This window comes from Panthera uncia (genome assembly GCF_023721935.1).
Source record: "Panthera uncia isolate 11264 chromosome A1 unlocalized genomic scaffold, Puncia_PCG_1.0 HiC_scaffold_17, whole genome shotgun sequence".
Lineage (NCBI taxonomy): Eukaryota > Metazoa > Chordata > Mammalia > Carnivora > Felidae > Panthera > Panthera uncia.
The window spans coordinates 73768189-73782435 of record NW_026057577.1 but is presented as its reverse complement, the minus strand read 5'-3'; the positions used below and the strand labels follow the sequence as shown (position 1 = coordinate 73782435).

At 34.8% G+C, this 14247-nt stretch overlaps 1 protein-coding gene across 4 annotated transcripts in view; it reads right to left on the bottom strand.

Annotated features, from left to right (window-relative positions):
* Nucleotides 1-14247, bottom strand: part of LNPEP (leucyl and cystinyl aminopeptidase) — a 102098-nt gene that overhangs the window by 41577 nt on the left and 46274 nt on the right. For all 4 annotated transcript variants that reach the window (XR_007461316.1, XR_007461315.1, XM_049647636.1 and 1 more), the window contains exons 5-8: nt 5333-5453; nt 4519-4673; nt 2384-2497; nt 832-966 (exon numbers count right to left, since the gene is read on the bottom strand). Coding sequence is in view for 2 of the 4 variants with exons in the window: in XM_049647636.1 (XP_049503593.1) it covers nt 832-966; nt 2384-2497; nt 4519-4673; nt 5333-5453 (525 nt within the window). In the remaining 2 variants the exon portion in view is untranslated. The remainder of the gene's footprint in view (nt 1-831; nt 967-2383; nt 2498-4518; nt 4674-5332; nt 5454-14247) is intronic.

Here is a 14247-nt window from a genome sequence, read left to right as displayed (position 1 = left end):
TTATCCATATCTTTTTATTATTTAATTCCCTTCCATTTCCATTTTCCTACAAAAAAGTTCTCTTCATAAACCTAGGTAAAAAAAATCTGTACCATTCATTCAGCACATATCATCTCTTAGTGCTTCACAAGTACCTACCACCTAAACTTTGAGTTTCTTGAAGATATGGTTTGTATCTCAGGTGTTTTGTGTGTTTTCTCTGTCCAGTGGAGGAATTCATTTATTAATCAATTAATTTGGCAGCCAGAGTAAGGAGGTAAGTAAGTCCTAACATTCACACCTCCCACCACAACTGTGAGAGGCATTGTTCTGTTCTCTGACCTATGGCAATCCTAATCAGGTTTCCAGTTTTCTGTTTTTGCTTCACTCCCAAACCTGGAGTCTGTGCTTCTGATCCTGCAATCTAGTTCTCAATTCTTAAATACTCTTTTTGTTTTTGAGTTTTGGCAACTGTGACTTTGAACATCTTTCAATCCTCAATAACACAGCTAAGGGCTTGCTTAGGACCTTCCCTGGACATATTCTACCTATAGATCCAGAGACTGAACCAACTTTAAAAGATATGTTGCTATATTATCTGATTACCCACTCACTATACCAGTCAGAAGAACTTAAATCAGAGAAAGAAAGACCCAGAAAAAGTTAAAACCAAGATTTAAATAGAAGCAAACATCTTACAGTTTAAACGTATACCTGAAAATAATCTTAAAGTAATCTCTAATCTTTAAAATAATCTAGTTTTAATGCTTAAAATAATTTAAATCATGAAGCTTGCTCACATATGAAATTAATTTGAAACCCACTCCAGGTAGTTGATGTGTAGAGCGGTACCTTAAAATAGGAAAGAGAATCAAACATTTCTTCGATCTGTTCTGAAGACTGAACAGATGATGATGATATTGGATGAGATGAATTCAAGGAATCTTTCTTCAGGGTTTTAAATCGAGCATCTAAGAAATCTTCATACTAGCAAAAACATCAAACAGATTATGAAACCATGAACATTATCAAAGGCAAAGGAAAATATAGTAATTATTTATATGAATTAGATTAATTACCTGTTTAAGGTCATTATTAAAAAATACCCATCTTTACTAAACTTCAGAAAATAGGCTTTTGAAAGTGTAAGCATAGAGAGACTTTCATTCATATTCCTTACATTTAAAAATACAATGATAACATCCTGACCATATGAAAAACATTATTATTTCCTAACCCACAGCATAAGGATTAATTAAGAATCTACTATTAAAGCGACCAAATGTGCCAAATCCAGGTATTCGAAGTAAATATTCTAAGATGGTTAGTGTGTACTTTTAAAATAACATTTACAATTAAAAAGCAAAAATAAAAACTGGTCCTTAAGCTCATTTCTCATATGTAGTCCAGGTTTCTATTAAGATAATATACATTTCCCTTCACTGAGGTTCATTTGAAGTAAAATATAATACTTAAATAGAATTCTTCGATAGCTCAGCAGATGAGCTCCCCCAGAATATACATTAGAAGGTTTTAAACATTCTGGGCACCACCCAGTGGTGAAACTGTGTATCTGGTTGCTTAATTAAGTCACATACATAGATTTAGAATACTTTGCTTAGTATTCTAGCTAAAAATAAGTTCCTTCTACTTACCTGAAGTTTTTGAACTGGACTTACACAAAAATTTCAAATTGAAAGCTCTTAAGAGTATCCCTGTTTTGAAGCAGTCTTGGATCGTATATTTAGGAAGTTTAATAGAATGTCACAGGATTTTAAGGGTGAATGGGATCTTTATACTTTCCCACCTATTGCTTGGATTATTTGGCAATACCTGTCATACCATTGCCTTTCCCCAGGAAGTCTAGGAACACAGTAACAACAGTATTACACTCCCTATGACAGAACGATGTCCCAAGTCATTGAAAAGGGCACAAATATGGTTGGTACCTTAACAGGGCAAATTATTTGTCTGTATGAACCTATGTTATCACTGTTACAAGAATGATCACAGTGATAACAGGGAGAGAGTATTGCTACAAAATGTCTTATTTTTTTTCTCTCTTTATACAAAGGATAAAAAGTTTTGTTTTGCTAAAAAGGCTTTTCAACTTAATTTAAATTCCTTCAAGAAGAGCCACATCTATTGGAAATAAAATGTAGTAAAGCGATTTTAAATGTTCATCTTAACAAAGTATGAAATAATTGCACATAATTTCAGCTTTCAATGAAATATATCAATAAGTAAAAGCTTAATTTTCACTGTCAAATCTCAAGAGGTATAAGCTATCAGTAACAAGTGTCAATTTTATTGTATCTTTCTAGAAACATTTTCAGCACTCCAAATGACTATAAAATACGGGGCAAATATGATTTATAGCACGTCTAATAAACGGTATACTTACACTAGAAAGCTCTTTGAATATTTTTTCCAAGGAGAAATACTCCATGAAAGTAGCAAACCCTTCATTTAGCCATAGATCGTTCCACCACTCCATTGTTACTAGATTACCAAACCACTGTGGGGAAAACAAAGCAAAAAATCCTACTAACCAACACAATATTTATACTGTCAAGAATTTTCTAATAATTAAATTGTCAGCTTCATCCCCTTTAGCCAGATTATAATTACTTAAAAATGCAGTTATTAGGTAAAACAAACTATATTCAAATTAAAGACTTACAAAAAATTTGTGTAAATTAACTCTAAAATGAAAATGAAAATTTTAACATTTTACCTTGTTGAATGGGAAAACAAGCAAAAACCACAGTTAGTTAGCATATTTATCAAATTAACATACAAACCCTGTTTACTAGGTAAACAAAAACAGTTTTTCGCTACTTCATTAAAAGTGGTATTTCCTAGATAATGAAATTCTTCTACCTACTACTATCAAGTTAGTAAGATTATTTCTATTCTATATCTTCAGCCATCCATTACAACTTAAAAATAAATTTCTGAGAGATTTTCCTACAGAGAGCCTATATTTCATGTTTCTCCTCAGTTACCCAAGTTGAGGACAGTATTTACATGATTGAAAAGAGAATTCAAACAATATTCTTTAAGAAAGCTGGCATGCATATAAATAAATGAAATGAGAAATATCATTAAATGTCTTCATCTATAAAATAATAATAAGAAGGAAAACAATGAAAGGAGACTCTCAAAAAGAAAAATGTATCTCAAAAATCTCTGCAATGGAGAGTGGTAGGTTATAGGGTGTGCGATTTAGTGACATCTGGGGCTCATCTCAAATCAGCAGCAAAATAATAAGGTTACTGGGTATGGAAACAAAACACTTTTGAGAATTACAATAACATGTTTTTCAAAGATATTATTTTAAAACCTGCTTCCGAGGAATATATGTCTTAAAGAAGAAGTAACTGAGAAGTGGTGATGGGGAGGCCCCAGAAATAACAGACCTAGAGAAGATCCCCTAAAGGACAACTTGTCTACATGCCTAAAATCATAATTATCACTAAGTATGTGCTTCATATGCAAGACCATTACGAAGTCTTCACAAGACCTCTAGAATCTCACACATATAGGCGTTTGAGACAGGGACCAAACTGACCAGAGTGCATGCTACTCTTCTTCCACGTTGTCCCTCAATCGTGATGCCCCCAAACTACACCCAACACTGCTATGCACCTCATCAAGGGACAAAAGAAAGACAAGGTGTTGAGAAAGAAAGAGGGGGGTCCACGTACCCATATAATTTTCTTTCTTTTTCTCCTTGTCATACAAAGAGTACCCTCCCTCTCTCAAATTAACAAAGAACCCAGTTTGAGCAAGAGAAGAAAATATAAATCTAGTCTTGACAACTACAGTCCAAGAGATGCCAGAATAGAATGCAATTTAAGGGGAGGGTTTCTCTGCCACAAAGTTATACTGAGGGGCTGGCAATTGTCAGAGGTGAAACAGCTGTGTATTATTGGGGGCAAAAAAGGAGAAACATCTTGAGGAGACAGTGGTTCTTCAAGGGCCAGTGCTGCCAATTATTAGCTCTGTGACTTTGGGTAAGTCATTTACTTACACTCTCAATTTCCACATCTATAAAATGGGATCATCACCTACCTCACAGCTGTTATGAAAAGTAAATGAGATATGGATGTGAAAATGCTTTATAAACTGTACAATCCTATACAAACATTAGATAGCAATTTCTTTTAAGTATGTATGTATGTATGTATGTATGTATGTATTTACGTATTTGAGTAATCTCTGCACACCATGTGGAGCTCGAACTCATGACCCTGAGATCAAGAATTGCGTACTCCTCCAAATGAGCCAGCCAGGCACCCCTAGATAGCATTTTCATTTGATGATCATGTTTGTGTTAAAAAAAACTAAAAAACAAAAAACAAAAACAAACAAAAACAAACAAAAAAACCCACCATTTTATTATGAAAGGCAATACTACAATAAAAGGCCGAATTTCTCATTAGCTTATTCCAATTTCTTATCCTAAAATTCTTACTTATTTTCTTATTCTAAAATACTATAAGTATTAAATATAATAGTCATGGCTATTAATACCTGATGGGAGAGCTCATGAGCAATGATTTTAGTCACCAGTTTTCTATCCGCCACTGAAGAAGTATTATTGTCATACAGAAGTGTCTCTTCACGGAAGGTGAGCAAACCCCAATTTTCCATTGCTCCCGCTTCAAAGTCAGGAATAGCCACCAAATCTGAACATGTGAAGAAAGAAGTGATCAAATTTCGCTCATCTAAGGCACTCCCCCCAAAAAATATTTTACCCATTGGTTTATCACTGTGAATCAAAAGACAGGGAGTTCATTTTATATTCTTGGCAAATCGAACCTTACTCTAGTCTTGTATGTTCCCCATCTATCGGTCAGTTGAGACCTGACCAATTCCTGTGGAGTCACCATTGCTCTGTCCCTTCACAAAGAAAGAGATATATAATTCTTTCACAATGAATCAACTTCCTAGAGCAAGAAAGACAAAGTACAGGCCCAACGTTCTTCTATCCAGGACCAGCTCTTGCTTTCCTCAGCATCTATTACTCAGTTTTCCTCCTGTGAAACAGAATTTCTTAGGAAGTTAGAGTCTGACTGCAGACAAAGCCCTAAGCAAATTGCCACTTACACAGAACCTGTATAAGCCCTTGGAACAGCTCCATAAACTTCTAAATGTTTTAAGCTCCACATTCAGCTACTTTTAGGGAATGTAAATAATCTTAACAAATGTAAACAATTTTTAAAGCTTTAGGTGTTTATTAGTTTTCTCTTTAAATAATTTTAAAAAAGTGCTTTCTACAAAACATTTGCCAAATGAATCTAGGTTATAATGCTAATGAAAACCAGAGGCACTGTTTGATTCTTACCCAATTTCTTAAGTGGGTATTGAATTTCAAAGTAGTTTTGATAGAATTCAAGAAGCTTCACAGTTGTTTCCAAGGCATGGTGAACTTGACCAATCTTTTCTGGTACAGCATATATAGAAACCTAAAAGAAAACATACATAAATGTATATATATCATATAACATAAAGACAGGTACAACTAAAATGGTATGATATTCAGATAAATACCATGACACATATATGAGAACTGCAAAGAGCTTTATGAGATTTTACAGGACAGGAACTCTTGCTTCTAATTCTTTTCTCCCCTGGAGAATTTAGCTAGTTACTTCCACACATAGAACAATGTTCAAAAACTTACTGGTTTTGTTTTTTATTTGTTTAGGTTAACAGAACATTCTCAACAGAACATTCTCAAACTATTAATTTTATACTTATCTTCTCCATTACCTCACGTTGTCCTTCCTTACCTATGAGCCATCAGACCAAATTATTTGAAGGACAAAACAAATTCTCATCTTTCTAGCACCTATTACAGAACCTGGCATCAAACAGACACCCATACAAAGGAGTCACATAAAGGAGTTAGTTCTAAAGTAAACACACAAGGCAGAAATTGCGCATTTGTTGAAATTACCCTGGAAAAACCTATTACAGACCAATGCATTCTCTTTTAGTAAGTATGACACAGCCAGATTTTCTTCCAACCTTGGGACTGCTTCCTTTTTTCCAGTTGTTGGCTTGTTTTCATGGATCATGTTGTATAAAAAAAATAATCATACCCACAGAATCATCCAGTGAGTGGTACACAGTAACTAAAACCAACTTAGGGATAATAGATTCATATTCACATTGCCCATTCATTCCAGGATACATGCTCACTAAAGGGGAAGGCAGAGACAATCCCCAACATTATTTAAATTTTTATTCTTGCTTTCCTTTTCTGACTAAATGCATGTTAAACACATAAGCTGCAACTAACTGTAAACATCTTGTTCAGTAAGTATCAAAAGGCAAAATTTAAGCAATTATGTTAAAAGCAATGGGTTTTAAAAAGCAATATATATTGTTTTTCAATTGATTGAAAAAATCTCCATACTCACCTAGGAATATGATATATGGACAAGACATAGCAGAAAATAAAAATTTCAAAAAAAAATCTGAAAAGGTGGGAAATGGAGACTTACTGAACAATTCATCACTTGGACAAAAATGCACTGATGAACTCTAACTCCAAATTAAATTTACTTCTTTCATTAAAGGACTGAAAAACTGTCAATAATTCTAAAAGGTGAACTAGATATCAATCATAATTGTCTTAATGTAGGGCTTTATAGAACATATCATTAATCACAAAAACATGGAGGTAACATGGCATAAAAATTAAATGTAACACAAAAATTTTTTTTAGGAAACAAAAAACAAAATTAAGGGTAAAGGCTCTGTAGTTAGAGTGCTGGGTTCAAATCTCTGCTAGTTGTGTGACCTTGAGCAGGTTGGTTAACCTCAATTTCCTTATCTGTAAAAAGGTAATAAAAGTAGCTCCTTACCCTCCCTGGGTTCCTGTGAAAATTAAATGAGCTAAATAATATAAAGAACTTAGACTAGTGCATGGCATGATATAAATGTTCAGTACATGCTAATTACTATCAGTCCTGGGGTGCCTGGGTATCTCAGTTGATCAAGCGTCTGCCTCTTGATTTCAGCTCAGGTCATAATCTCACAGATCATGAGTTCGAGCCCCATATTGGGCTCTGTACTGACAGTGCAGAGCCTGCTTGGGACTCTCTCTCTTTCCCTCTCTCTCTGCATTTCTCCTGCACATGCTCTCTCTCTCTCAATAATAAATAAATTAAAATACACACACACACACACACAGTCCCAAAAGAAATTGGGCAAAATATGTGTGAGTAGAGCATTTGTGGCAATAGTTACTAGAAGATAAAGCATCTAGGACTGGAGTTAGTAAATTAAAACTATGTTGCTTTCTAAGTAACTATGAAGAAATTTAATTCTCCCATATCATGAGGCCACCATACCACCTGCATCCCTTGGCCTGCCAAAGGAAATACCAGCTTCTCCTGGTGATGTGGGTACTTCCTACATCTTTCCCCCTCTGAAGTCAATGTTACGGGGCAGGGGGAGGGGAGGAAGCCTGACATATTCTTTTTATACTCTCTACCACTGTAAATAACTATACCAAGATCACTAGGAATTTGAGACAAATCCTTATTATCTCTGCCATTCTTTCCAAACATATGTATTTTTATGTTATAGTTAATTCAAACACCTAGGAGATGCTATCCCAATGGAAACACCACTCATAATCCCCCAGATTCCCTCCTTCAACATCTTTCTGCCATATATACCATTTGGCCACTCCCAAATGTGTGTGAAAGCACCTTCCCTTAGAGGAAAAGTAAAGGAAGAGCAAAAATTCACATGAAAATGGAACCTGACCTATGGATTCCATTTCTGGAATACAATGACTAGGAAAAAAGTCATTATATTTGCTCTTTCCTTCTACTTCTTCTTCTTCCCCCCACCCCTCAAAAGAAGACATACTATGAGTTCTCACTAGAGATAAATAATCTGGTCATTATAATTATTGTCCAGCTTGTTTTAAGAGCAACAGAAGCATTAAGAAACAGAGAAAACAACCTAGTTCAACAAAAAATCAAGCGTATTGACCAGTATTCTGGGCTTGATAAGAGAACTCTAAACACTGTTAAATAGAAGTCAACTGGCACTCAGACTGTAACACTTACAAGTTAAAACTTTTCTTGCAAGATTTCTTGCTAAGACCTTGGGGAGATTTCTAAAAGACACAACTGTAAAGATTCTTGACCAAATATCAAAGAAAAGGGTTAAGACTGAAGATTTATTAAGTTTAACTTAATCTATTTCTTAATTTAGTAAAAAGAAAAACCTAGATAAAAGAAGAAAATAGAATAAAACCTCACCCCCAAAAAAGGACAACATGGCCTGCAAGATTTATAAATACAGAAAATACTAGAATTTTGATATTAAGCTTCCTGAAAAAATGAGCTTTCCTAAACAGAAAGCTTCACACACAAAAGTATAAATTCCTAAAAGAAAACAAAATGAAATAAAACAAAACAAAAACACAAAAAAACCCACACACACATACCAGTCTCAAGTCTATTCAGAATAAATAATGAGATGGGACTTTAGGAGAATAATGTGAATTACGTACAACGTCCTTGCCTGGTGAAGAGATACTTAAGGTAGATGTTGTTCGTGGTAACTCATAACTAGGTCATGTTCCTGACTGAATATGAATAAATCGAAATTGTAACTTCACCTGGATAATACCATTGAAGGTTCTGTTTGAATGATAGGCATGGTATCCACATCCAACTAACCACCACTACACTCTGATTCTACAGATTAGACCTGTCTATGGTGAAAAACAACATCAGGCAATGGCAAAAACAAAACAAAAACCTCAAGATAAACAAAGCAGTGTCTTTTAAAACCAGCCTAGAAATTTTTAGGTAATTCTGGCATTACTGAACACAGAGGGTAAGGAACACTGAAGAATAGACATAAATGATAAAAACAAATGTTCCTCTTTTTTGAAAAAACTTCAACAACATAGTAGTCTTTATCACTAAAGAGGGCATGTTTAATAATCTACAGTCAACTGTGACATTTTTAGTTGTTTGGTGAGACGGACATTAGTAAAGCCCTACTGCCTTATTCCTGAATCTTGTGAAATAGGCCTTGTGAATCTTATGAAATGTCAAATACTATAAAACAGCATCCATCCTAAAGATTACAACATTTTAGTGTGACACAAATCTTGTGTTAGATTTCAAGCCTAAATTTCTGGTCACCATGTATACAGAAGTTATTTGTGTCATTTGGTGTGAGCAAAAGCATATTGCAGTGGACAGTACAATCCTGACTATCACTTACTACGTAATCTTGGGCCAATTACTTAACCTCTCTGACACACTATTTCTTCATCAACAATATGGGATTAACGCATATATTAATGCATAGCTCCATGCATGTTAGATTCTTCCCTCATCCTAATAAAAAGAGAGAAAATTAATAAAATGATTGTTTATTTGTATAACATTAATTTTTCCAAAATGCATTTTGAAATACGTGGGTGTTGGGTAGCATTAAAAGTTATATTTTAGGGGCGTCTGGGTGGCTCAGTCAGTTAAGCGTCCAACTTCAGCTCAGGTCATGATCTCGCGGTTTGTGAGTCTGAGTCCCGAGTTGGGCTCTGTGCTGACAGCTTGGAGCCTGGAGCCTGCTTCGGATTCTGTGTCTCCCTCGCTCTCTGCCCCTCCCCCACTTGTGCTCTGCCTCTGTCTATCAAAAATAAATAAAATGTAAAAAAAATTTTTTAAAGTTATATTTTATATTTATAGACATGAAAGAAAGTTCACAATATGTTTGCAAATGGATAAAAAAGAGTGTAATTTGTATGTGTGTGTGTGTGTGTGTGTGTGTGTGTGTGTGTGTGTGTGTGTATTACTATCTACCAGGTACTAAATGCTTTACAAAAAGTTTACAATTGAATCCTTGAGAGGGCAGGCTAATATAGGCGAGACAGTACTAGATTTGTAGAAGGTAAGGTTTAGACAGGATTACAGAGTAATCTGCCCAAGAGTACATTCTAGTAAGCTGTAGAAGTGGGACTCCAGAGTCCATGTTTAACCATGCTGCTTCCTAATACATGTAAATTAAAAGAAAAAGAAAAAAACAGCCACCCCAAATTCCTCTCTCTCAATCTCAGTCTCAATCAATCTCTTTCCCTCTCTCTCCCTTTTCCCCATCCTCCTCTCTCTATGTGAGAATAAGTTATAAACCTGAGCATTTGAGCAGTGAATAATTCAGCTTGGCTATACGGAAGAATCCATACTGGAGCAATTAGAAATACAGATGGATTTATAAGGGCATCCTGAATATCACACTGATGAACTTGAATGTAATCCTATAGGCATTCATAGAAGGAGGGAGAGCGGGAGGGACACAGGGGAAAGAAAAAGCCAAGACTGCATACATTTTGGGATACAATAAAAAGTGCTGGGGGTTTTATATCAAAGAGTGTGATAACTACAACAGAGATGTAATTCAAGTGCTATGAAAGATCACAGAGGGAATGATTAATCCCAGCTGGGGAAAGAATGAGCTGCTTCAAGGAGAGGATGGTAGTCAGCTGGGTCTTGAAGCAAATCTGACTCTCCTAGATTGAGCCTTTTAGATTTATCCAGGCTGCAACATGTGAATCAATGCCTAAATCTGTGGTGCAACACTTGAAGAAAATTAATTGAATTTTATCAGATTTAAACCACTCTCAATATCCTTTTCAACGGACTCTGAAAAATTTTTTGGTTTAGACCTGAAAAAAACCTCTTTCAAGCCAAAGGTAAGTAAATTATTTGAGCACTTAGTCACTATGTAGACTACACTTACCCTTGGACATTTAAACCTCGTCAATAGTTGTCCATTCTTTACTGTTGGGCATAATGGCATATAGTATTATTGTTGGTGAAAAGCCAGATAATCCTTATCTCTGCCTTTGCCTCTAAGCATTATGGAGGAGACATGATAATCTTTTGTAACAAAATGAGTATAGCCTTTTTAATTAGCAATATCTAAATATACTGTGATCAAAATAAAGCTCTTCAGTCTAGAAAGGTAAACCAAATCCTACTGAACCTGTTCAATGGGTATAAAATATTCCCTGGGGTGATCGAAATAAGGAAAAATAAATAATTATATTTCTATCATGAAGAATAATCCCTTTTAGCTTCTTGAAAAAGACTCTTTTTTCCTTCTATATTGTTCACTGTATGAAAATATTTGCTAACTAGGTCTTTACTGTGAAATCCAAGCATAAAATCTAAACAAATAATCACTTATATACATGGACTAATGACAAAGAAAAGCAGAGGAGCATAATTAGAATAATAAATTTTTATGAATTACAGATACACAAGACCCTTAAACAATCTCACTCAATAAGATGAAGAAAACTCAATCTAGACTTGCTTTTTAAAAAAGGGAGACTAGGGGCGCCTGGGTGGCGCAGTCGGTTAAGCGTCCGACTTCAGCCAGGTCACGATCTCGCGGTCCGTGAGTTCGAGCCCCGCGTCAGGCTCTGGGCTGATGGCTCGGAGCCTGGAGCCTGTTTCCGATTCTGTGTCTCCCTCTCTCTCTGCCCCTCGCCCGTTCATGCTCTGTCTCTCTCTGTCCCAAAAATAAATAAAAAAACGTTGAAAAATAAAAAAGGGAGACTAAATTAATTCTAAAACATGGAATTTTTCTTCTAACTACATTTTTACACTATCTCTTTAGTATTCATAATGTTTTAGATTTAGTGTGGCCCAATAAAATTTTCTGAATTGATGGGAATATTCAGTATCTGTAAAATCCAATATGGTAACCACTAGCTGTAAGAACACCAAAAATGGTTACTGGGACTGAGAAAGTGAATTTAAATTTGAATTAATTTTTTTGCAGCTTTAATAATATAATTAATATAACACTGTGAAAGTTTAGGGTGTGCAATGTGTTGCTTTGATACATTTATATGTTGTGAAATGATTACCACAGTAATATTAGTTAACACATCTATCATCTCACATAATTACCATTTCTTTTTTGTAGTGAGAACTTCCAAGATCCAGTCTCTTAGCAGCTTTCAAACATATAATACAGTATTATTAACTACAATCACCATGCTATCCACCAGATTCCCAAACTTCTCTTAAAATTCCAAGTTTACACCCTTTGACCAACATTTCCCTATTTCCCCCAACCCTCAGATCCTGGCAACCACCATTCTAGTGTCTAAGAGTTCAGCTTTCTTAGATTCCTCATCTAAGTGAGATAATATATATAGTCTCTGTCTTTCTCTGACTTAGTCATTTCACATAATGCCCTCAAGGTCCATCCATGTTGTTGCAAGTGGCAGGATTTCCTTCTTTCTCATGGCTGAATAATAATCCACAGTAATTTATACCACACCTTCTTTATCCATTCATCTTCAGACAGACACTTAGGCTGTTTCCATATTTTGACTATTATGAATAATCCTACAACTGACATGGGAGTCAGATATCTCTTTGAGATCTGGATTACATTTCCTTCAGCTATATATCTATAAGTGGGATTGCTGGATCATATGGTAGTTCTATTTTTATTTTTTTGAGGAAACTTCATACTGTTTTCCACAGTGGCTTTATCAGTTTACATCCCACCAAGAGTGCACAAGGTTCCCTTTTCTCCACATCTTCACCAATACTTGTTAACTCTAGCCTTTTTAATGACAGTCATTCTAACAGGTGTGGGATATCTCATTGAGGTTTTTATTTTTATTTTTATTTCCCTTGTGATTGGTGATTTTGAGTACCTTTTCACGTACTTGTATAGCCACTTGTATGTCTTCTTTGGGGAAATGTCTGTTCAGTTCCTCTATTTTTAAATCAGACTGCTTATATATCTTTTTGCTAATGAGTCATATGAGTTCCTTATATATATTGTGGATATTAATCTCTTAATAGATATATGATTTGCAAATACTTGCTCCCATTCTTTAGGTTGCCTTTGCATTTTTTGATTTTTTTCTGTGCAGAAGCTCTTTAGTTTGATGTAGTCCCACTAACTAATTTTTGCATTTGTTGCTTGTACTTTTGGTGTCATATACAAGAAATCATTACCAAGACCAATGTCAAGGAGCTCCTTTCCTATCTTTTCTTCTTGGAGCCTTACAGTTTCAGACCTTACATTAAAGTGTTTAAAATGTTTAGTTAATTTTTGTGAGTGGTGTAAGATAAGCGTCCAATTTATTCTTATACATATGATTATCCAATTTTCCCAGCACCATTATAATGAAGATAATCCTTTCTCCACCACATATTCCTGGCTATCTTGTCAAATATTAGTTGCCTATTCATGCATTTTTTTCCTCTGGGCTCATAATTCTGTTCCTTGGTCTATGTGTCTATTTTTATTCTAGCATCATACTCTCTTAATTAGTATACGTACTGTTTTGATTACTATAGCTTTGTAGTACAGTTTGAAATTTGGAAATGTCATATCTCTAGCTTTGTTGTTTCTCAAGATTGCTCTGGTTATTCAATGTCTTCTGTAGTTCCACACAAATTTTAGTATTTTTTTTTCTATTTCTGTGAAAAATACCATTGAAATTTTTATAGGAATAGCATTGAATCTACAAATGGCTTTGAGTAGTATGGACATTTTAATAATATTAATATTTCTGATCCATGAACATCAGATACCTTTCCATTTATGTGTGTCTTCTTCAATTTTGTTCATCAAAATCTTATAGTTTTTACTATACGGATCTTTCACCTCCTTGGTTAAATTTATTCCTAAGCATTTTATTGTTTTTGATGCTATTGAGAATGAGATAACTTTATTTCTGTTTCAGATATTTCATTGTTAGTGTATAGTAATGCAACTGGCTTCTGTATGCTGACTTTGTATCCTGCAACTTTACTAAATTCACTGATTAGTTTTAAAAGTTTTTTGGTGGAGTCTTTAGGATTTTGTATAAATAAGATCATATCATTTGCAAACAAAGACAATTTCACTTCTTCCATTCCGATTTGGATTCCTTCTATTTCTTTTTACTTGCCTAAGTGCACAAGCTGAGATTTCAAGTACTATTTTAATTAAGAGTGGTGAAAGTAGGCCCCTTTTCTTGTTCCTGATCTTAAGAGAAAGGCTTTCAATCTTTCACTGTTGAGTATGATGTTAACTGTGGACTTGTCATATATGACCTTTATTTTGTTGAAGTATGCCCTTCTATAGCTAATTTGTTAGAGGGTTTTTTTTATGTTTATTCATTTGGGGGGGGGGAGGGGGGAGGGAGGAAGACAGAGAGAGAGAGAGAGAGAGAGAGAGAGAGAGAGAATGAATCCTAAA